This window comes from Rhamphochromis longiceps, linkage group LG23 (genome assembly GCF_057381845.1).
Source record: "Rhamphochromis longiceps isolate RC_006_pf linkage group LG23, R_longiceps_female_GT1.1, whole genome shotgun sequence".
Classification (NCBI taxonomy): Eukaryota; Metazoa; Chordata; class Actinopteri; order Cichliformes; family Cichlidae; genus Rhamphochromis; species Rhamphochromis longiceps.
Window position 1 is genome coordinate 19696272 of NC_140578.1, and position 24054 is coordinate 19720325.

General features: G+C 44.0%; 1 protein-coding gene across 2 annotated transcripts; it reads right to left on the reverse strand.

Moving 5' to 3' along the window:
* Window positions 1-16959: 16959 nt before the first annotated feature.
* Window positions 16960-22848, reverse strand: LOC146641782 (histone H1.3-like). 2 transcript variants are annotated; one of them, XM_085397176.1, is made up of 2 exons: window positions 20034-22740; window positions 16960-17516 (listed from the first exon to the last, which is right to left on the reverse strand). In XM_085397176.1, exons 1-2 carry the CDS (start codon window positions 20568-20570, stop codon window positions 17472-17474), a joined length of 582 nt encoding a protein of 193 aa, XP_085253302.1. In that variant the 5' UTR covers window positions 20571-22740; the 3' UTR covers window positions 16960-17471. The 2 variants fall into 2 exon arrangements, 1 of the variants encoding a protein (XP_085253302.1); XR_014909475.1 differs by lacking the exon at window positions 20034-22740 and adding an exon at window positions 22747-22848 and having other exon boundaries at window positions 17481-17516.
* Window positions 22849-24054: the final 1206 nt, after the last annotated feature.

The window sequence follows — 24054 nt, forward strand, 5'->3', positions numbered from 1 at the left end:
GTAATAATAAAACCAGTTGTTCTGGTCTTTCATTACAGGTGAAAGCTATCACCTGGCAGTAGATAGATTCAGTTATCATAGTCTTGGGTTCCTGAAGTCAGCAAAACGATCCATCGTTCTGTCCAAACCCATTATACACAAAAATGATTCAACATTTAAAATAAAAATTTTTTAAATGTTAGGTCAAGTTCATTATTGGAGATGACACCAACCCTACCCCTATGGGCTGTTTTGGTTTTCTCTAAAATACAAGTATGGAGTTAGGCATCACCACCCACAGTTAATATGCACCAATGTGTTAGGGCTTCAACGGGTTTTTGTTTTGGCCATGTGCTCAATAAGCAATGCTCCAGAAACTAGATGTTACATTTTAAATAAATACTCAAATTTTGACATCAGACTTTCATTTGGGTGTGAATATGGTCCTTAGCTCTTTCACCTCCAGTAAGTCAATTTTTCAACCATAGCAGGACATCAAGAAAAGACCACAATCAATTGTTTTCAACGTCTGATGATTTGTGACTGGAGATCAGTCGAAGGGCATATCTCTCACCAACAGGGACAGTCTCCAACCCTTCTCAGAACCTCAATATGTCAAGCAGTTAAGAAAATGGCTGGACGTTCAGTTTGCAGTAACAGTGATTTAGAAGGAATTCGTGTAATTCCATGATCCAATCAGAGGGTGCAGTTTTACTGCTGTCAAAGATTTGCTCTTATATTCTGTGTGAAACTACAGCTTGGAGTTTATAAAGAAACTTTTAAAACATGAACAAAAACATATGCAAACAAATTTGACATGAACTACTTTTTGTAGTTTTTGATATTTTACATTATTAGTATATATCACTGTTGTCCAGATAATGTGTGGAAATGAAAAGTTGAACTGTAAGTAAATGTCATGCTCTAATCATCTTTGACGTTCAGCTCAAAATGTTATTTGTTCACTACACGATTTCTGTCTGCTGTTGGTACTAAACTCAACAATATTACATTTGTGGTTTGCACCAGTTATTTATTTATTTATTTATTTGACTCAGAGGTCGGTGAAGTCAGGTGCACTTTTACTGTTACTAAGCCTGTCAGACATATGTCATTTGTGTAAATAAAGGCCACTACTGAGGTCAGAGGTTATGTACCGAATCTGATACTTTACCTTGTCTCACTGAGCATGTCATGAACTCATATAGCAAGCAGCATATTGGAAATAATTAACATTTATTACTGCAAGATATGATACAAGTCTTTAAGACAAAAATGAGCTTTTTGTGGCGTTACACCAGAGTGACCCATGATTCAGCCATTGAAAGGTACAGTTTATTATACTTCATTTTTATTCTAACAAATCTGGGATATTTTGCTTAGGCGAACTAGTGCAGCTCGATTGTTTCAGAACTTCATCCACTGAGTTTCTGTGAATTTTGGTTAATAAACTGGAATTTATTTATTTTTGAGTAAATTTAGAGTTCCAAACTTCATCAGACACTGGTTCACTGTTGCTTTGGCGAGTTTTTAAGTAACCGTATCTGAAAAATTAAATGGGTTTTAAGTTCCTCTCCATTTTCTGATGAGTCAGATGGTGTGATGTACTCTGTTTTCACCACTAAAATAAAAATAAAAAAATCAGTTGAAACTTGTTTTTGTCCCATGCTTTGACAATTTATGTACAACTAAGGCAGATCTTGGCTATTGACCTCAGGCGGATTAACAACATTGCACTCCCAGGGAAACTGAAGTTCTCGTGCTTCCAGTTTGTGTTGTTACCCAGACTACTGTGGCCGTTGACAATGTACGAGGTCTCGCTCAATCATGCCAATCAACCACAGAGGCTAGTGAGCTCCTATGTTGAGAAGTGGCTCGGACTTCCCAAATGCCTCAGTAGCGTTGGACTCTACTGCAACGGGATACTGGTGTGCCTATCCCTAGCCTGGTAGAGGAGTTTAAATGTGCAAAAGTGAGGCTTGAGATGTCACTCACAGACTCCAGGGACCCATAGTGATTGGCACTGCTCCCACCCTAGCAACGGGGAGAAAGTGTACCCAAGCCACATCTGTGCTACAGGCCAAATCAGAATCAGAATCAGAATCAGAATACTTTATTGATCCCTGGGGGAAATTATTTTTTGTTACAGTGCTCCATTTTAAACCAACATTAAGACAAGACAGACAATACGCTAACTAAGAATAGTACAATATATACATATATATACATACATACATACATACATACATAAGTCACTTATAAATAAATATTTGGAAAAGAAACATGTGTAGCTGTAGCAGCAAACAGTGTGTTAAGTGGATGCGTTGTACAGGGAGATGGCCACAGGCAGGAATGATTTCCTGTGTCGTTCAGTGGTGCTTTTCGGTAATCTCAGTCTCTCACTGAACGAGCTCCTGTGACTGACCAACATGTCATGGAGTGGGTGGGAGGTGTTATCCAACATTGTCTTTATCTTGGACAGCATCCGCCTCTCCGACACCACCTTGAGGGAGTCCAGCTCCATCCCCACAACATTGCTGGCCTTACAGATCAGTTTATTAAGTCTGTTGGCATCTGCATCTGATCTTCGCAATCATGACGTGGTGGGTCACGTCCAACAGGGCAGAGGAGGATTTGGTCTTGGAGCAGTAACACCTCAATGGCAACAGGCATCTGTATCTGAACATTGAAAATGATGGTGGAGGAGGCGCGTCGACAGGAGAAAACAGTAAGACATGCCAGAGCTGTAGCGCTTGCTAAGCAGGGTCGCTGGATGAATTGCAAGAGTGTTGAAAAGAGGAAACTCTCATGGAGTGAAATCTGGGGAATGGAGTCTAATAGCTATGTTTCATCATCCGAGCAACATATGATGTGCTGCTTTCCCCAATAAATCTGCAGGTGTGGTTTAGAAAAGTACCCATCTTGCCCCCTGTGTACAGTCCCAGCAACACTCAAGCACATCTTGGTTGGTCGCAGGACGAGCCTTACTTCGGGCACATGGACACATGGGCTGTATCCCAATTCAGGGTCTGCAGCCTTAAAGTACGCAGCCTCAACGATCCTCAAGGGCCGCGTATTTAAAGACCGCTAAGGCCGGAAGTGCGAGGCTTGTGAAATGGGACGGTATAGCCTCCGTTGCGCTGCCCAGGTTGCCTAGCAACCATGATACTAACAGCTGGAAACGTGTCATACAGCTTTGTTTGACAGAAATGAAGGAGAAAATCTTTTGTTCATTTGTTTGTTTGTTTCTACATGAGCTTTGATCATTCTCTGTAAGATTAAGGTCAGCTATTGAACGGCGTATATTTTAAAGTAAAGGCTTTAAAACCAAGTTAGTACAAACGTCACTGCAGGGAGTGCAGAATTATTAGGCAAATGAGTATTTTGTCCACATCATCCTCTTCATGCATGTTGTCTTACTCCAAGCTGTATAGACTCGAAAGCCTACTACCAATTAAGCATATTAGGTGATGTGCATCTCTGTAATGAGAAGGGGTGTGGTCTAATGACATCAACACCCTATATCAGGTGTGCATAATTATTAGGCAACGTCCTTTCCTTTGGCAAAATGGGTCAAAAGAAGGACTTGACAGGCTCAGAAAAGTCAAAAAATAGTGAGATATCTTGCAGAGGGATGCAGCAGTCTCAAAATTGCAAAGCTTCTGAAGCGTGATCATCGAACAATCAAGCGTTTCATTCAAAATAGTCAACGGGGTCGCAAGAAGCGTGTGGAAAAACCAAGGCGCAAAATAACTGCCCATGAACTGAGAAAAGTCAAGCGTGCAGCTGCCAAGATGCCACTTGCCACCAGTTTGGCCATATTTCAGAGCTGCAACATCACTGGAGTGCCCAAAAGCACAAGGTGTGCAATACTCAGAGACATGGCCAAGGTAAGAAAGGCTGAAAGACGACCACCACTGAACAAGACCCACAAGCTGAAACGTCAAGACTGGGCCAAGAAATATCTCCACACTGGTTTTTCAAAGGTTTTATGGACTGATGAAATGAGAGTGAGTCTTGATGGGCCAGATGGATGGGCCCGTGGCTGGATTGGTTCAAGGTTCAAGGTTCTTTATTTGTCACATGCATAGTTATACAAGTATAACACACAGTGAAATGTAGCCTGACACGCTCCTCGACATGTGCAAAAAAATTGGAGGGGGGGGGGGGGGGGGGGGGGTGTAGAGGAAGAACATTATATATATATATATATATATATATATATATATATATATATATATATGTAGTATATACATTGGGTGAATGTGCAGTAGTAGCAGCAAGCAGGTGAATTCTGTACATTAATATGAATAGACATCTGACTATTTTACAGGATAGACAATATAAACATATTTAAAATTAAATGAATTGAAATGTACATTGTGCCTTGGTTTAGTGTCTGGAAGAGTCCTGACTCAGTCAATTATAGATGATGTGAGAGGGCGGGTGTGTGTGTTTAGGGCACGGATGGCTTGGGGATAGAAGCTCCTCTTGAGTCTCTCTGTCCTTGCCCGGAAGATGCGGAACCTTCTACCAGATTGCAGAAGTTGGAACAGTTTGTTGCCAGGATGGGACGGGTCCTTCAGTATCTGCGCTGCTCTAGTCCGGCATCTCCCGGTGTAGGTGTCCTGAAGCGGGGGGAGAGCAATCCTGCAGCAGCGTTCTGCTGTACGGATCACTCTCTGGAGAGCTTTTTGGTCCTTCACACAGCTGTTCCCAAACCACGATGTCATGTTCTGTGTGAGGATGCTCTCCACAGCGCCTGTATAGAAAATCCTGAGGATCTTTGGAGAGACCCTGAACTTCCTCAGTTGTCGTAGGTGATACAGGCGCTGCCTAGCCTTTTTGGTCTGGACCTGAATGTGGGCAGCCCATGTCAGGTCTGAGGAGATGTGGACACCAAGATACTTGAAGGACTGCACCCTCTCCACTGGAGCTCCATTGATGATAATGGGCTTGTAGTCTCTGTGCTGACCCCTTCTGAAGTCCACCACCAGCTCCTTGGTCTTGCTGACGTTCAGCTGGAGGTGGTTGTCCTGGCGCCACGATGCCAGATTCTTCACTTCATTCATGTAGGCCGTCTCATCGTTGTTGGAGATGGCACCCAACACCACTGTGTCGTCAGCAAACTTCACAATGGTGTTGGAGCCATGGGTGGCCACACAGTCTGAAGTGTAGAGGGAGTAGAGCAGTGGTGAGAGGACACATCCCTGAGGTGCTCCTGTGTTGATGGTGATGCTGTTGGAGAAGCACCTGCCCACCCTCACCACCTGAGTTCTGCCAGTGAGGAAGTCCAACACCCATGCACACAGATGGCTGTTAAGTCCCAGATCCCTCAGCTTTGTGAACAGTCTGCAGGGCACTATTGTGTTAAACGCTGAACTGTAATCAACAAACAGCATTCGCACATAGTTACCCTGTTTCTTGTCCACATGGCTGAGAGTGGTGTGTAGGACGTGGGCGATGGCATCCTCTGTGGATCTGTTGGATCTGTAGGCAAACTGCAGCGGATCTGTGGTGTCTGGGATGGAGGAGGAGATGATGTTCTTCAGCAGCCTCTCAAACACCTTCATGGGTGGCTGTAGCTCAGGGGGTAGAGCAGGTCATCTACTGATCGGAAGGTTGGTGGTTCGATTCCCGGCTTCCCCCTCGTCTGCATGCCAAATATCCTTGGGCAAGATACTAACCCGAAATTGCTCTCCGATGCATTCATCGGAGTATGAATGTGTGTGAATGTCAGTTGTGCTTGTGCGAATGGGTGTGAATGGGTGAATGCACAAGTTGTGTAAAGCGCTTTGAGTGCTCAGAAGAGTAGAAAAGCGCTATATAAGAACTAGTCCATTTACCATTACTACCGAGGTCAGTGCAACTGGCCGGTAATCGTTCAGGGATGAGGGTTTTCTGTTCTTGGGCACAGGGATGATGGTGGATCTTTTGAAGCATGTGGGGACCACAGACTTCGCCAGGGACTCGTTGAAGATGTAAGTGAACACACCTGCTAGCTGGTCAGCACAGCAGCGCAGCAGACGGCCGGTGATGCTGTCTGGCCCCGCCCCTTTCCTTGTGTTCACTCTCCTCAGTGCCGCTCGGACGTCATGCTCCGCGATGCTGGTCACCGGTCTCTCGCTGATGACGTCACTGTCCTCGGTAGTCAGGCGGTAGATAGCATTAGCCGCCTGGCTAACCTCGAAACGGGCGTAGAACTGATTCAGCTCGTTGGTGAATGCAGAGTCAGCGTTGATCAGCGCAGTGTCCCTGGCTTTGTAGTCCGTAATGGTGCGTAGTCCGTGCCACATACTCCGTGTGTCCCCCTGGTGGAAGTGGGACTCCACACGTTCCCGGTACCGGCGTTTGGCATCTCTCACCGCGCGCCGCACGCCGTATGAGGCCGCTTTGTAGGTGCTCATATCGCCAGTGGCGAGACCCGCGTTGTAGGAGGCGGTCCTGGCGTTTACTGCAGTGCGGATCGATCTGTCCATCCACGGTTTCTGGTTTGGGAATGTGGTGACTCTCGCAGTGGGGATAATCTCCTCCGCTAGCATATTGACGAAGCATACTGCTACTTCCGTAAACTCGTTGATGTCGACTGTGCATGCTCTGAACATGTCCCAGTCGACGTCGTTGAGTGCGTCCTGTAGCGTAGCTTCTGATTGGGCAGTCCACCGTTTTACCTCCCTCGTGGTTACTTCTTCCCTCCGTATGCTTTGTTTATACTGGGGGATGAGGAAGATGCCGTTGTGGTCAGACTTCCCAAAAGCCGGGTGTGAGACAGCTTTGTAGCCCTGCTTGTATGGCGTGTAGCAGTGATCCAAAATTCGATCCTCTCTCGTTGGACACGAGACATGCTGGTAAAAGTTTGGCATGACTTGTCTGAGGTTCGCTTTGTTAAAGTCTCCTGCTACAATGAGGGCTGCGCCCGGGTCCTTGTTTTGAAGCGAGCTCAGCACATCATGTAATTCGGACAAAGCCATACCTGTGTCCGCTTGGGGTGGGATGTAGACCGCCGTGGCGATGACCGAGGTGAACTCACGGGGCAGATAGAAAGGGCGGCACTTAATGCTCAGGAACTCCAGATGTGGCGAGCAGCCGCTGGAGAGAGTAGAAATGCTCCTGGCATCACACCACTTTCTGTTTACCATGAAACACACTCCCCCACCTTTGGTTTTGTTTGACTCTGCCGTTCTGTCCGCGCGGAGCATAAAGAATGAATCCGACGGAGTTACGGCCTGGTCCGGCACGGTGGGGGTCAGCCATGTCTCCGTGAAGCACAGAATGTTGCAGTCCCTCATGTCACGTTGGAAGGTGACCCTTACTCTTAGGTCGTCGAGCTTGTTCTCCATGGATTGTACATTGGCCAGTAGGATACTGGGCAGTGGTGCGCGATGCGCCTGCTGTCTCAGTCTGTTCCTAATACCAGCGCGTTTCCCCCGGCGCTTCTTTGTTCTGCGCCTCGGATGAGCGGCCCGTTCTTTGTTGTTCTCCGCGCCGCGTAGAATCTCTGGCGGCCAGGAAGGGTCGGGTTTAAAAGTGTCCAAGATTAGATGTGCAACCTTGGCACCGATGTTTATAAGTGATCCACTGTCGTAAACTATAAGACTAGAGGATTTTGGGATGAAAACCAGAGCAAAAAATTGGTAAAAAACAAGAAAAGTAGATAGTCGGAGCGGAGTGGTCAGGAAGGCGTCTGGGCGTGGCCGCGCCATCTTGGAAGCATAAAGGGCAGAGAGCACCAGTCCGACTCAGACGCCAGCAAGGTGGAGGTGGAGTACTGGTTTGGGCTGGTATCATCAAAGATGAGCTTGTGGGGCCTTTTCGGGTTGAGGATGGAGTCAAGCTCAATTCCCAGTCCTACTGCCAGTTTCTGGAAGACACCTTCTTCAAGCAGTGGTACAGGAAGAAGTCTGCATCCTTCAAGAAAAACATGATTTTCATGCAGGACAATGCTCCATCACACTCCACAGCGTGGCTGGCAAGAAAGGGTATAAAAGAAGAAAAACTAATGACATGGCCTCCTTGTTCACCTGATCTGAACTCCATTGAGAACCTGTGGTCCATCATCAAATGTGAGATTTACAAGCAGGGAAAACAGTACACCTCTCTGAACAGTGTCTGGGAGGCTGTGGTTGCTGCTGCACGCAATGTTGATGGTGAACAGATCAAAACACTGACAGAATCCATGGATGGCAGGCTTTTGAGTGTCCTTGCAAAGAAAGGTGGCTATATTGGTCGCTGATTTGTTTTTGTTTTGTTTTTGAATGTCAGAAATGTATATTTGTGAATGTGGAGATGTTATATTGGTGTCACTGGAAAAACTAAATAATTGAAATGGGTATATATTTGTTTTTTGTTAAGTTGCCTAATAATTATGCACAGTAATAGTCACCTGCACACACAGATATCCCCCTAAAATATCTAAAACTAAAAACAAACTAAAAACTACTTCCAAAAACATTCAGCTTTGATATTAATGAGTTTTTTTGGGTTCATTGAGAACATGGTTGTTGTTCAATAATAAAGTTATTCCTCAAAAATACAACTTGCCTAATAATTCTGCACTCCCTGTAATGTCACATATCTTTGCCAACATGTGGCCAACAGTAATGTTTTAATCCATCCATTCGCTTCCGCTTATCCTTTTCAGGGTCGCGGGGGGCGCTGGAGCCTATCCCAGCTGTCATAGGGTAAGAGGCGGGGTACACCCTGGACAGGTCGCCAGTCTGTCGCAGGGCCAACACACAGGGACAGACAACCATTCACACTCACAATTTGGATTATCCAATTAACCTATCCTCACAAGCTGCATGTCTTTGGACGGTGGGAGGAAGCCGGAGTACCCGGAGGGAACCCACACAAACACGGGGAGAACATGCAAACTCCACACAGAAAGACCCCAGCCTGATGGTGGAATTGAACTCACGACCTTCTTGCTGTGCGGCAACAGTGCTAACCATCGGCAAAATTATCCACACCCACCACCCACTATGCATTCTGGGATATGTTGGACCACGAAGTCTACACTGCCACGTCCTTAAAATTCAGGGAAATAAAGGATGCATTTGAGGGCCGCATTTCGAGCAGCCTTCGAATTGGGACAGCCTTCGTCGCGTCGCTGTGACGTAATCGGCCTTAAAATGCGGCCTTTAAGGCTGCAGACCCTGAATTGGGATACAGCCATGGAAACACAACCAGGTCCTCAGCTGTCTAGCTGAGAAAGTTGAGTGAAAGAGAAAATCCATCAGTGCTCAACCTTTCACGAACCAAGAGGAGTCTCAGTATTGATCAGCATTTGTCCGGGAGGGGGACAAGCCGAGGTCTTACTTCTCGGTATCACCTTTTCTATCCCTTTGAAGAAGTGAGGCTCCTTAAATATTAAAGAGGTAAGTATTACTTCTCAGTTGTAGTGAACTGATAGAAGAAAATAAATTCTAAAAAACTAGTCTGGGGTCTGATCAACCCTGGCAGGGCCTCCTTAATGAGGGTGTCTAGTGATAACGGCTGAAACACCCGATGAATCCAAATATGTCCCAAATTTTAATATGATAATCTAGATCAAATCTCAAAGGCAAGAAAGGTAAAAACAAAATGGCAGATTAGGTTGGGATAAAAGTCCGAAACACCCTGTGAAGTTGAGGCACACAACGATGTGTCCCGCTGGTAAAGTTTCTGCCTTTCCTTGTAACAGCCATCCCTCAAGGCTTTCTCCATTTGAGGCAATGCATTAGCAGAGATTGTAACATCTAGTCCTTTTACTGAATGAATGAACACATTCCTTCATGTATTTTTAAAAAATACCAACAACTGACTTTCATTATAAAACAGCTCTAAAATTATTGGTCAACAATAAAGGCGCTGGTTGTCTTTTTACTTTAGCTCAACTCTCATTAACATGACAGATAACTGGTATAAACATCTAGATAATAGGGATTTGGTTGGGGTGGTATTCTTGGACTTTAGTCCTGCATTTGATATATAAATTATGATCTTTTGATCGATAAACTAAAACGTTATGGATTTTCACCAGCTGCTTTGTGCTGGATGAAAAGTTATTTGTCTGGAAGAAGGCAAAAGGTTTATTATAATGGTAATTTTCCGAGGGCTGCAAAATGAACTGTGGTCTGCCCCAAGGCAGCTGCCTCAGTCCACTTCTCTATTCAGTTTTCACAAATGATCTGCTGTATGTTTTGGATAAATCTCGTCTTGTAATGTATGCTGATGATTCCACCATGTTTTATTCAGCCAGAGACAACTCTGAATTGACCAGCGTATTACAACAAGATTTTTGACTGGATAAGTAAAAACCACATGATTTTAAACATATCTAAATCCAAATCTATGTTAATTGCAAGGAGATTATGCTTATTCAAAAGCCCACAACTGAATCTTTCTAAAGCTGGTATTAGAACAGGTCACCCAGATTAAATTACTTGGAGTTACCATAAATCACCACCTTTCATGGTCTCAGCACATAGACTCTGTTATTAAGAAAATTGGACACGGGATATATATTACTTCTTCAATTATGAAAGATGTCATTAATGCACTCGTCTTATCCAGAGTATTGTTCAATCATTTGCTAAGCAGCTAATAACACAGATCTTAACAGGCTGCAGTTAGTCCAGAATAAGGCAGCAAGATTAGTGTTAAGGTGTTCATACTATAGAAATATTGAAAAAATGCACAATAAACTTTCTTGGCTTCCTGTACAAGCTAAATTATACTATGGCTTACTTGTATTTATGAAGAAAGCAATACTTTCTTCATAAATACAATCACATTTTTTCCTACACGATTTTCAACAAACAGCAGTGTAGTAATTCCTCAAGTTCAAAGCAAATTATTGAAAAACTCTGTTATATTTAGAGCATCTTCTAAGTGGAATAAATTTCCTTATGCAATTAGAGAATTATCATCTATTCATAATTTCAAAAAACGATTTTAATTATTGTAAATATTGTAAAAGGGCAATGTGATTTGTAATGGAAATTTGTGTATTTTGTCTCAGTGTTATTGATATTTATATGCTTACATTTTACAATTGTAAAACCTCACTCTGGATGTAAGAGCCATATTATGTGGGTGTTTTGCTTCCACTTTATTGGATAATATTTTATTTGATTGTATTTGATGGCTTGGGCCCAAGGGAGACTAGCAACCACTGTTGTTGAAGTTAATGGGGTTCCTTATAAATAAACAAATAAACGAATAAACACAGCAAGGACATAACAAAAAGCGAGTACTGTTCATTGGATATGCTGGCACTCACAGTTGATCCATCCATTAAAAACATGTTAAAATCTTTTGAATACACTGAGGCGTGGTTCTTATTTCTAAAACCAAACTAATGAGGCTCAGCTATTGTGATACTCATGGCCTGAATGTGGATGAGGAAATCAGGCGACACTCTCTAGAAGGACAGAGTGATACCTAGACAGTCCTCACACACTGCCATTACTATTTAGTCCTACACCTAAAGATAAAGCAGCAGCCATATTAGGAGGATTTTAAAGCAAAAAGCTTTGCCTGTTTGTAACCCAGTGTTAAAAACGGGATTAAAAGTATAAATATTCATACTCTCACGATGGGAATAAATATTGATAAAAACAAAGTTAATTATAATAAATACTGATAAAAAGCATGTAAACATAAGTTTAATTAATATGTACATATGTATATGTAATGTATAAATGGTGTGGGGGCAGGACTTAGTCCTTTAGAGTGTGTTTGTCAGATCCACTGAGCGACCAATCATTGGCCGGTCTGACCCTCCCCCAGTCTGTGCGCTGCTCAGACACCTGTGTGTGCCTTCGTGTGCCAGTCAGATACGCCAGAGACACAGACGGTGAAAGATCAGTTTACCCGTGCGGCGAAGAAGCTAGCTGGATAGTGAAAGTCCTTTTTTCGGCGAGAATAATAAGAGTGATACTGTATTCCAGAGGCCGTGAGCCAACGTGAGCACTGTGAAGCCCCGTGTAGCATTTGTTGCTTCGCATGGTCAGGTTTTTCCCTTTGCTTATTTGGATTGGATTGGTTTTGAGGACCTGAGAAGAATCGAGGATCCCTTTTCCAGTACTGGATGGCGAGCCCAGCCCAAAGAGCCGGATGAACTGGTAGATTGTAACCCGACTGGTTACACACACACTGAGTGACTATTGAACATTGAAAGACTGAAATTGACTTTAAAAAAGACACAAAAGACAATATATCCTTAGGTCGACCATTTGTGGGGTTTATTTTATTTTGTTTTCAAGAAGCGCGCTCTACTTTTGTTAAATGTGCACAAGTTTAATAATTGTTAATAAATGCAATTGTGTTTTCTACACCTACTGTGTACAAGTCCTCTGTTGTCATACACCCTTGGCTCCTACGAATCTAGAACCTGTCTGATCTGGTCCATATTTCCCTTCTGTCCCCATACTGTGGTTAAAGGTAACTATACTGGCGTACTACAGGCAAAGAAGGCAAGAAGTAGCACTAACAGGCCTAGTATTGCACCACCAGTGTTACATAAGTAAAAAAGTGGCGAGCCAGCCAGGAGCCTAGAGTGTTGTGTGACAACATTGGAATCCTCTCTGACCTTTGATCAAACGCTCACATACTGTGAAAATGGATTTTGTCGAGAAGTATGCCGTTAAAGTACCAAATGCCATTATTGTTAGCGGTGTTACAGATAGAGATAAAGACAAAGAGGTATTTGAGTTTCTGGAGCAACATGGTACTATTCGTAGAGTGCTCGCTGTCGATGATGACTCTTCTGCATTCCACAAAAGTCAGATTGTAGAGTTCGAGTCTGGTGCAGCCGTTGAAATATTAGCACCTAAGCTGCCTTACCTCTTACAGTCTACTGACAATCCAGATGTCAGTTACCGCATTCGAGCCTTAACTGACATCTATACTAAGACCGTAGGGGGCGCTTTTACTGAAGCTTACATTAGCAACCTGAAGGGTTTAGCCAAGTTAAGTGGGAAGGATTTCGAAGAAGTGTTGCGGGAGGCCCTATCCACAATAGGGAAGACCATCGAAGCTGCTGAGACAGCTGAGATAAACCCTGAAAATGATGCTGCTGATCAGACTTGCCCTGTGGTAGGATCCACACAACTTGGAGCCTCACCTTCAGTCTTAACTGAACTGCCTCACCCTCCTGAACCCATTCAGGGCGCATTCCAATGCCCCATGAGACCAAACTTGACACCTCAAATGTTGAGTCCAACTGACCTCAACCCACCAGAGGTTCAGAAAGTAGTAGTCGAGCATGTTGTCAAGAGTGTTGAAAAGACATCACATGCTCACTCTACATTAAGACTCAGAGCTTTCTCTGGCAAGATGCCCAGACCTTACAGCGAAGCGGACTATGAAACATGGCGTTCTCATGTTGACTTGTTGATGGAAGATGCTTCTTTGTCCGAGTTGGAAAAAACTCGTAAGATTCTTGAAAGTCTCCTTGCTCCCGCTTCTGATGTCATCCGTCCTCTTGGGCCAGAAGCCACTCCTGCAGACTATCTTAACCTTCTGGATTCAGCTTTTGGCACCGTCGAAGATGGTGAGGAACTGTTTGTACGCTTCATGAACACCCTCCAAGATCATGGTGAAAAGCCCTCTGCTTATCTGCTTCGTTTGCAGGTGGCAGTCAATCACACCGTGCGCAGAGGTGGGCTTGAACCACATGAAGTAAATAAGCAGCTTCTTAAACAGTTTTACAGAGGCTGCTGGGATGATAACTTGCTAACGGAGTTGCAATTGGAGCTAAAGCATAAGGAGCCACCCACTTATGCAGAGCTATTGCTTCTCCTGCGTACTGCAGAAAACCGACAAGAAGTTAAAAACACGCGAATGAAGAAACACTTTAGCGCCACGAAACCAAAAGCAGTGTCTCATGAACAGACGGTCACTGAAACAAATGCAGATGTTTGTCAAGCACAGTCAGATAGTCTAGAAGAGCTGAAAAAACAAGTTGCCGATCTAAAAAGCCAATTAGCTGCCGTTGTGAAGCCAAAGAAACAAGCAACACTGAAGACAGTTCGAACAAGGAAACCTGAAAATAAAAAACCTGACCATGCCAAACCTGAAAACTCACCTCCACCCAGCCGCCCCAGTACTAGGCCCAAGCCCTGGTATTGCTTCCGCTGTGGGGAAGATGGACATATAGTAGCCACTTGTGAGTCAGAGCCCAATCCTGCCCTTGTAGTTGCAAAACGAAGGGAATTAAGAGTGAGAAGGCAGATATGGGACAGGCAGAATGACCAGCTTTCTTTAAACTAAATTCTGCCTCCGTTGCGGGACAAATGGAGGCTGATGCTTTATTAACCCGTCCCACCCAGGTTAAACAAAAAGCTTCACCTAAAAAGCGTGCCAGCCTAAAGTCACACACAAGATCAGATTCCTTCGACTTTCCTAAAGGTCTAATTGGTACAAAGAGTACTGCACAAGTGAAAGTTAATGGTCACACAGTGAGTTGTTTGCTAGATACTGGTTCCCAGGTGACTACAGTCCCCGAGTCCTACTATCGTCAGCATTTGTCCTCTCATGAGATTAAGCCATTGTTTGAACTTTTAGAAGTTGAGGGTGCCAACGGTCAGTCTGTGCCTTACTTAGGCTACATTGAACTGCATGTCACTTTCCCAAAGGACTTCCTTGGCATTGAAGCTGAAGTGCCGACGCTTGCCTTAGTTGTCCCCGATGTGCGCACAGCTTCTCAGTCCTTAGTGCTAATTGGGACAAACACATTAGATGTACTTTATGAGCTGTACTCTAACACATGCCATGAACTGCAGCTGAACCTGCCATATGGCTATAGGGCAGTTCTAAAAGTTCTTGAGTCACGACACAAACTGATAGGTTTGTAGCTTGAACCCATCCGCTGGAACGTTGAAGGCAATATAATTACACTGCAAAGCAAGACACAAGTAGGCAAGCTTCTTCATGTTTCTCGTGCACGGGAGAGAACCGGACAGGCACCGTTCCTTCGCTTGACCCCAGTTGCTCTCGTCCGTTCTCCCGTACCACTGTTCTTTTATTGAGGTTACATGAATATGCATAAGTTCATTAACATATGACGTCTACATACACACAAAGAGTACCTTGCCTGTGTGTGTGTGTGTGTGTGTGTGTGTGTGTGTGTGTGTGTGTGTGTGTGTGTGTGTGTGTGTACTGCTGATCAAAGGGTCAAACATCCTTGGTCAGGAAGAGGGTAGCCTCCCCCTCACCCTAGATGGTTCATCCTAGATAACACGGTGAGGAAGTCCTGCAGTTCATCTAAACAAAGAGCACTTAGACTAGAACAGACGCAACTACGTTAATCCTACCATAAAATAATAAGACACGGTATGACCTCTCATGCTCCCAAAGTGCTGTCTAATACACACAAAGTTTGCAGACTATCAAGGATCAAAACCTCTACCAATCTACAACTAATTACAAAACTCTAAGCATATATAAGTAAATATTTCTAAGCATAAATGACAATCAACAATACAAATCTAACATTTCCCCCCTTTTTGACCTTTATGCCTGAAAAGTTCCCAGGTATGAATACCTCATGTCTGACAGTTTCAATGCAAACATTTTTATACTCAGCATATGTCAAATCACCCTAAATTACTGAAAAGGTACACAGTTCAACAAATGTATTAGCAGTTATCCCATTCATTGAGCTCATCTCATGGCAAACTGCATCTTACGAGCAAACAAAGAAATTGTTAATTTAATAGTGAAAATAAGAAGATAACATTTTCAAAAACATCTCAGCTTGGTGATGCTTCCTCTGGGTGTGCAAATCACATGTCTCTCTGCAGAGTGGTTTAAGCTCTGCAGGGCGTCATGAATGTCTCTTCCAGTTGTTTCCATCACTGTCCATAGGACCAGAGTCCAAATGTATGTAGAATAAACATTCAAACATACCAGTTAGTTTTGTTGTTCGTCAACATGGGTCTCAGCTATTTCCAAGCTGCAGACCTCTCAGCACTCTAGTTTTATGGCCTCCACCAACCCCCATCACCTCATTCAAGCCTTCGTCCTGTGAGGGGGATATTTATGACTCCTTAATTGTCCACGCTCTGCAGAGAAACACCTCTGTGGAAAGGGTGCAGGGTTCAGTTGTCTTACTGCTGTTATGATCCCAGCAGCCTTCAGAGTGTCATCGTATGCACAGTACAGTGGCACAGCGTTAGGTGATGTTCATAGGAAACTGCTGTTATCACCACCATAGCTTCTGGTTCCTGTGCTTTTCACAGAATCATGATGTCATCCTCGAACTACTTCTACGCTGTCGATGGAGCCCTCATCCCTCGAGTTTTCATATCCCAACGCTGCTGAAGATTTAAGGCAGGGCACGTCGTACACCTTAATTGTCTTTCTCAGCGTCAATATTGAATCTTTCATTTTATTTAAAATCTTGCTGTGGGAAGTCTCCTCTTGATCTCCTGGAAGCTCAGTAGCACAGCTCTCTGTGTGATGTCTGCTGTGCTGAAGATGATCTCTGATCCTCCTGAAGCCTCTCTCCTGGCCTCAGCTCCCATCCTGTGGACGATCCTCTCAGGCACTCCTTCTCGTAATGCATAGTCCTGATTTTGGGCCTGCTGGATCTGTCTCTCTTAGGTGAGAGTCATGTGTCCATCTCCTCTGCCTTCCTCCTGGTTCAGCTGTTTCCGGCACCAGCTGGGGTCCTATAAGGATAAGTGTCGTAGTCAAGGTAACCAAGAGGGTCCTGGTCGCACACAGGTCTGTCACGCCTCGCACTTGGTTGCCCTAGAGTTGATCAGAGGCTGGAGGTTGAAGTGCGAGCTTACCCTACGGGGGCTCAATCAGCACTCCCCCCTCACCACTGAAACAACCAAGTGTGAGATTTCTCTATTGTGCTGTCTTGAGGGTGCCGGGGTTTCCTGGGACCTCGACCTCTTGCAGTGGCTCTGATAAATCCAGGAGGGTCTCTCGCTATTTTGCAGGCAGTTAAAATGGTCCTTGCTGTGGCTCCAAGGTCTGATCTCATGATGGGCCCCAACCAGCTTGACCTTTGACCTCAACCACTGCCTGGTCCTGTCAGCTATGCGCTTCTCACTGGGCCTCTGAAGATTTCTCAGGAGATTACTGCTGCACCTGTATTTCCTTGCTAGGAAGACAAACTATTTGGAGAGCATGTCAACAGTCATCAAACCACATTCTTTAGTTCAGTGAACTTCACTTATAGGCCATCAAAGCCTCATCTGAACATGGGTGCACCACTTGCATAGGTTTAATATTTGTAAATAAAACGGCTAATCACACAAATCACTGCAACAATAATAAAAAACATTGTTTAATAATAATCCTTGGACCCCTCCTCTTGACGCATGGACACACCCATGCGTCAACTCACCAAACCTGGATTCCAGTCTTAAAGAAAAAGATTAGCTAGATCATATCCCAGGCAACATCAGGGCATCTCCTCCCCTGGAGCAGCACCACCCTGGACCTATAATCCTGCAATGAAAATGTTAGTGTGTTTTGCATATTAAGTTTGCTTAACACCTGGCTCTCCCAGGAGCCTGCATACACACCATCATGGCCTGGAAAACAAGATCTGGAAGTAAAATCAAACTTCATACCTGTAAACAATTGTATCATAAGAACAAGAAGCATTCAACATCAGCAAGACAAGTGTCATGTGCAGGTTTTCTCAAATCAGTAAACTACAATTATTTTCATAAGTCGCCTCAGACATGGATCATCCCATGTACTCAGGCAACATTAATGTAATCGGTGACTGCTCTTAAGCAAAGTCACTCCACTCATATATTATTTATGGGCTCAAGAGTGGCCAGCAAATGAGCCCATATTAACTATTCCATAACACCGCATCTCTTATTTGTTTGTCTCATGTCACTTGTCCGCTTCTGCTGAATCTTGTACATGCAGTCTCAAAAAACAAACATTAGCAACACACATTGATTATCCTGGTGGGCAGGCGTCGGCCATCCACATTCCAGAGGTGCCATAAAAACACCATAAAGTTAGCCATCCCTAGCTGTGGAAAGAAGTAACACCAGTTCTCAACACAGGAAATTTCACACATGTTATTCACATTATCAAAGTAACCTTCACATTTTCCCATCAACACAATGCAACAGCATCACCACTCATAACCTATAAACACAGTTTTCCTCACACATAAACCCAGAAATCCTGTAGTAGGAAAAAACATCAACCAGTTGTCCTGGTATAAATCGCATCATCAATTCACATGAAGAACTGGCATGCTGTAAGAAAAGAAAATGCAAATATTAGCGCTTGCGCAGGCGTATGCATACTTTGTCACAGTTATCTCTGTGAGCAACTCAAGCCTATGAATAACACACCTGATAAATGCACAGACACAGAAAATGGCATTTAAAAGGTTAAATCATCATGCAACCTCGAGTGTTGCTGTCATCTTTCTGCTCCTGTAAAAGGAAACACATGGGTTCATCTGCACCTTTGTCAGGTGGGGGTTAGCTTCACACAATCATGTTCAGTCAGTCAGTCAGATATTTTAAAATTCTTACTCATTCACTCAGTGGTTCCTTCTTTTGCTAATTGTGGAAATTATCATCGCATTCGTTTCCACGCTCAGCAAAACGACGTTATTTCAAAAAGAAAAATAATTTAGACTGGATTTCCTTGTTGAATCCTTTTTGGGGGGGACTCTCATTTCCTAATTGTCCCAAATAAGTGGCTTTCTCCTGAACCCATTTTAAATGTGGAGAAACTCACTTGCAACAATTTTCTTGACGACGTGTAACGCTTTTAACTCCCGACTTGCAGATCTGCTCAAAGAAAAGAAATTCACAAGCAAAAATCAGTGCTTGTTCAAAAATGAAAAATAAAAAATAACAGAGATTATCAAACCAAACTTTCAGTGCACTGTGAAAGTATCAAAATAAAAAGGCCTTGTTAAGTCATGACACAAACTCCTCATCATCTTCACAACAGGAGAAGAATCATCAGCTAGATTCACTCCAAACCAACCATCAACTGCACAACACACAACATAACCCTAATGTCATATTAGCTATGAGTTTAATCACCCGGTCTGTGCTCTTCACTCATTTAAGCCACAGATCTATTTTATTCAATTTTTCCTTTTTCCCTTCATCATAAAACATGTGACATGCTGTCATGCACTTCACAAAAGACGTTTGTTCTGATGTATTCAGAGTTGTGTATCTAAATACAGGATTCACTCGCACATCAAAACAGGAAACTCAGTGTTTTAGAGTCTCCACTCAACACACAACAACTCCAACACATCTCATTCACTCATACTAGAATTCAGTCACCTTTCATTAATCTAAGACCGATCAACTAATTTGAATCAGCTATTAACCCACTAGGATGACAGGATGACAGAAATGCATGTTCAAAATGTTATCACTAAAAGAGAATTTCCCTCATACAGTAAATTTAGTAGTAAACTTGTGCTGCATCAATCAAGCAGGAAGCTTCTCCCAATTTACTATATTAACAACTAAATTTATTGTCTGATCACTGGTTGGTCAAACCAGGATCTTTTTTCCCCACAAAAGTTAAACTGCTGTCCTGCAACCTACAGAGTCAATTTTTTTTTATTGGATAAATTCAGTATTTGAGAACAAGTGTCTGCTAAATTGACACTATTTTAACACTGATGAAAGATAACAAGCTAATTTTCATTACATGTGTTTGTGTTATTAGGCAGGTTTAATGCATGTCTGTGGAGCTGCATATCCAGCAGAGCATGTTCTCTGCCTTTCCTACACACTTCTCTGCTATTATTTAATCATTTCTTAACTAATGTGCTGTGAGTCCACTGGTCTTTGCATCACACGAGGTGACTTGGACAAGATGATAAACAGACTCACACGCTTAAGATGTTGTCTAATCTTCATAAGCTCTCTTGTGTTTGTGTTAGTAGGGTTAATGCATGTTTTGTGTGATTCTGTATATGTTTGTATATGTTTCAGACTCCTTCACAATTTTCCAACTTAAGCAGTCAGTTTTCTTTTTCCCCAGGTTTGCTAACCCAAATTTTGATTTCCCACATTTAATAACAAAATTTGTGTTCTCACCACTCTCACTATTGTCCTCTGCCACTTCAATAGTCCAATAGCAGGCAGTTTCTCCTTCAGCTTTGTCCTGTCCCTCCTCTGATGCGGTTGACTTTGTGCTAGTGTCTGAAGTGCTGCCGCTGCCTTCTTGGGCGACTTCTTAGCAGCTGCTGCCGGTTTCTTGGCTTTGGCCGCGGCGGGCTTCTTGGCTTTGCTCTCAGTAGCCTTGTTCATCTTGAAGGATCCGGAGGTCCTGGTGCCCTTGGTCTGCACCAGAGTGCCCTTCGCCACCAGGCTCTTGATGGCGGTCTTGACACGGGCCTTGTTCTTGTCCACATCGTAGCCTCCGGCAGCCAGAGCCTTCTTGAGAGCGGCCACGGACAGGCCGTTGCGCTCCTTGGAAGTGGCCACGGCTTTCACAATCAGCTCGCCCACGCTGAGGCCGACCTTCTTGGGCTTGGAAGTCATCGTCTTCTTCTTCTTGGCCTGAACCTTGGTGCAGGGCGTGTTTATGACGGAGCCTTTCCCACCACAGCGCTGGCACGTTGAACGCATCATGAAGGGTCCATTTCTTTCATGTCGCTAGCCAGCATGCTAGCCGCATGTGGCTTGCCCGAGTCACTCAGTCCTTTTTGAGCATTTCAACATGCTGCCACCGCCATCTTGCTCGCCCCTCCGTGGAATTCATCCAATCAGACAGGAAGATGGGTTTGCTTTCTTCTGCTGCTGCTGTTTGTCCACATTGCTGCTGCTTTGCTGGGACTTTTTGTGCTCAGGACTTGCTGCTGTCTCTTTATCATGTTATTGCTTTGGAGCTGCATTCCTTATCTTCAGGGAGGAGTGAGCTCGCTTGTGAGGTTGAGAAACACATGGCACTGTAAATAAGTCAGCCAGAAACTTGGCCTGCATGTTTCCAATGATGTTAAACTATAACTTTCTTCCGACCGCTGCATGTGGAAAATTGATTCAGGTCTGCTTTTCACCTGAAAGTGACAAACTAAGACATTTCATTATTATCATCACTGCTTAATCAACACACATCTCTGTGTGTGTGTGTGTGTTTGTGTGAACAATCCTTTCTTAAAAGCATAAAATGACATTGTAGTTGTTTTTCGGCTGATCAACACGAAACCTTTTTCCCATGATTATTTTTCTTCGTCTACAATGTAATTTTTGTCTCTTTTTCACTCTTTTTTTTTTTTTCGTTACAATAGCTGGTGACCTGCAGAATCACCGCTCTCACTCACAATCAAAGGCAATTACTTTTGCACAGTACACAAAAACACTGTGATGTCAGACACATTCACACTCACTTTGTCATCTGCATAAATAAATCATATGGCTGGAGATACGTGCCATGGTGATCCATAGGCATGATCACACATTTATTTAATTATTTTCAACCCAACAAAACAAATAAACAAAAACATGATGCTGATGTTATGAACACTCTACACACAAGTCAAGATGCAGGAAAACTGCTCACGGAAACGCTGCACACTCCCTGTTTCCCCCTCTTTGAGTAGTTCCCAGACAGCTCTTGATCTGATAACGTGTAGCTTGCTCATCAGCTCAGAAAAAAACTGCAACGCAACATCACACAGTAGTTGCATGCTCTGCCCACAGCGGCAAAGTCTTACACTTTCATATTCAACACAGCTCCTCCATCATGTACTTTTAGATGTTTCATACAGGGTTCAGCATATTAGTTGTTTTCACAGGCGTGCTGTATATCTCAACAATGGCTCATAACAAGACGACAGTCTTTCACACAGGTCAAGTGCCTCTATGCACTTCATGAGTTTAAATATTTACCTATATCACTTCACCTCACATGTCATTGTACTGAATTTAAGCAACCACAAGCTTAATGTAGATTACTTTTAACAACTATCCACCTCAATTAAATCTATGGTCTGGCACACAGGCTGCTGTCGATCAGGGCAAGCTAAAGAATAAACATTGTGTCAGCAAGGGGTGGGGGGAAAGCCATTCACCAGAGCATATCTTAAGTGCTGCTGATGTGGGCTGGCCTTCTCCACAGCTCTCCAAGGCTGGTGTGTTTTCTGAAAACTTCTAACATTTGAATCTCTTCCATTTATAAGCCTGCGATTAACCGCACGGCTCAGGTCCGCGTGACCGCGCTCGCGTGAACCCGCGCAGCTGTGGAGCCGTCGCTCTCTCTCTTTTTTACATAAATACTTTGTGCTGCCAGGAGCAAAGTCCAGCACAAACGTCTGTCTCCCTCCGACTCACTCTTGGTTGCTTAGAAACCCATGATAACAACAACAGTCGGTGTCACAGACCACATGTTCTGCTCCGCACACACTCACACACAACAACAACAACAACGACGACGACAATGACAACAACACAAAATAGGCCTACTGTCCAGCACAATCTGGACCCCGCGGAACTTCTCAACACCCCACTGAGCGGTGGAGAACTCACTACAGTACCCCACACAGCGGTCTGTATTTCGCCCCACTAAGACGGCGAACCAAAAAAAGTTCGAACTGCGCAACTCTGCGACTTAATGCTTCTGTATAAAAAACCCCACTGAGCGGCTTTGTACATCGCCCCACTTAGACGGCGAATTTTAGCCCCACTGAGCGGCCACGGACAACGCCCCACTGAGCGGCGAAGACGTAATTTTAGCCCCACTAAGCGGCCACGGACAACGCCCCACTGAGCGGCGAAGACGTACAGTTATAGAGTTGGACTCTAAACTTACTTGGTGTTGCTTAGCGTGTAATATCAGCCTCGAATCCCGCCAATCGCCATTCATCGAGGAGAAAAGACATACAGCGAATCCACAGGAACTTCCTGGCTGACGTCAGTCTTTCAGCGTGCCTCTCCTCCCCTCGGTGAATGCGATTCCAGGGCTCCGGCATCGAAGGACCAATTAATGATAGGTTTGTAGCTTGAACCCATCCGCTGGAACGTTGAAGGCAATATAATTACACTGCAAAGCAAGACACAAGTAGGCAAGCTTCTTCATGTTTCTCGTGCACGGGAGAGAACCGGACAGGCACCGTTCCTTCGCTTGACCCCAGTTGCTCTCGTCCGTTCTCCCGTACCACTGTTCTTTTATTGAGGTTACATGAATATGCATAAGTTCATTAACATATGACGTCTACATACACACAAAGAGTACCTTGCCTGTGTGTGTGTGTGTGTGTGTGTGTGTGTGTGCGTGTGTGTGTGTGTGTGTGTGTGTGTGTGTGTGTGTGTGTGTACTGCTGATCAAAGGGTCAAACATCCTTGGTCAGGAAGAGGGTAGCCTCCCCCTCACCCTAGATGGTTCATCCTAGATAACACGGTGAGGAAGTCCTGCAGTTCATCTAAACAAAGAGCACTTAGACTAGAACAGACGCAACTACGTTAATCCTACCATAAAATAATAAGACACGGTATGACCTCTCATGCTCCCAAAGTGCTGTCTAATACACACAAAGTTTGCAGACTATCAAGGATCAAAACCTCTACCAATCTACAACTAATTACAAAACTCTAAGCATATATAAGTAAATATTTCTAAGCATAAATGACAATCAACAATACAAATCTAACACAAACAGTCCAAAGACAGTAGTCTTGGTTTAGTGACGATGCACAACAAAGAGCCACAGTTGATTCCAGCAGGCCAAACTGTTGTTCTAGATGGTGCTGTAGCTGTGTCAGCCGGTAACGGTGAAAAGTCTGTCTTGTTAGAGTATCCACGAATGTCAGCCTTACCTGGTGACATCCTTGTGAAACCTTGTCTCATAGACCTACCTGAACGAGCACCTTACCTTGTTCCAGTTATACTCACCAATGAATCCGAACATGATGTGACAATCCCTCTAAATTGTGTCATCGGAGAAGTCAGTGCATATCAAAGAGTTCTATCTCACGAAGACTCAGTGAGAACTCCAAGATCCCGAACTGAGCAGAAGTCAAATGTAACATATAACTTTGACTCTTCCCCTATTAGCGCTGAATGGAAGGAGCGCATAACCGAAAAGCTAAGTCAAATGCCCGAAGTGTTTGCACAGAATGA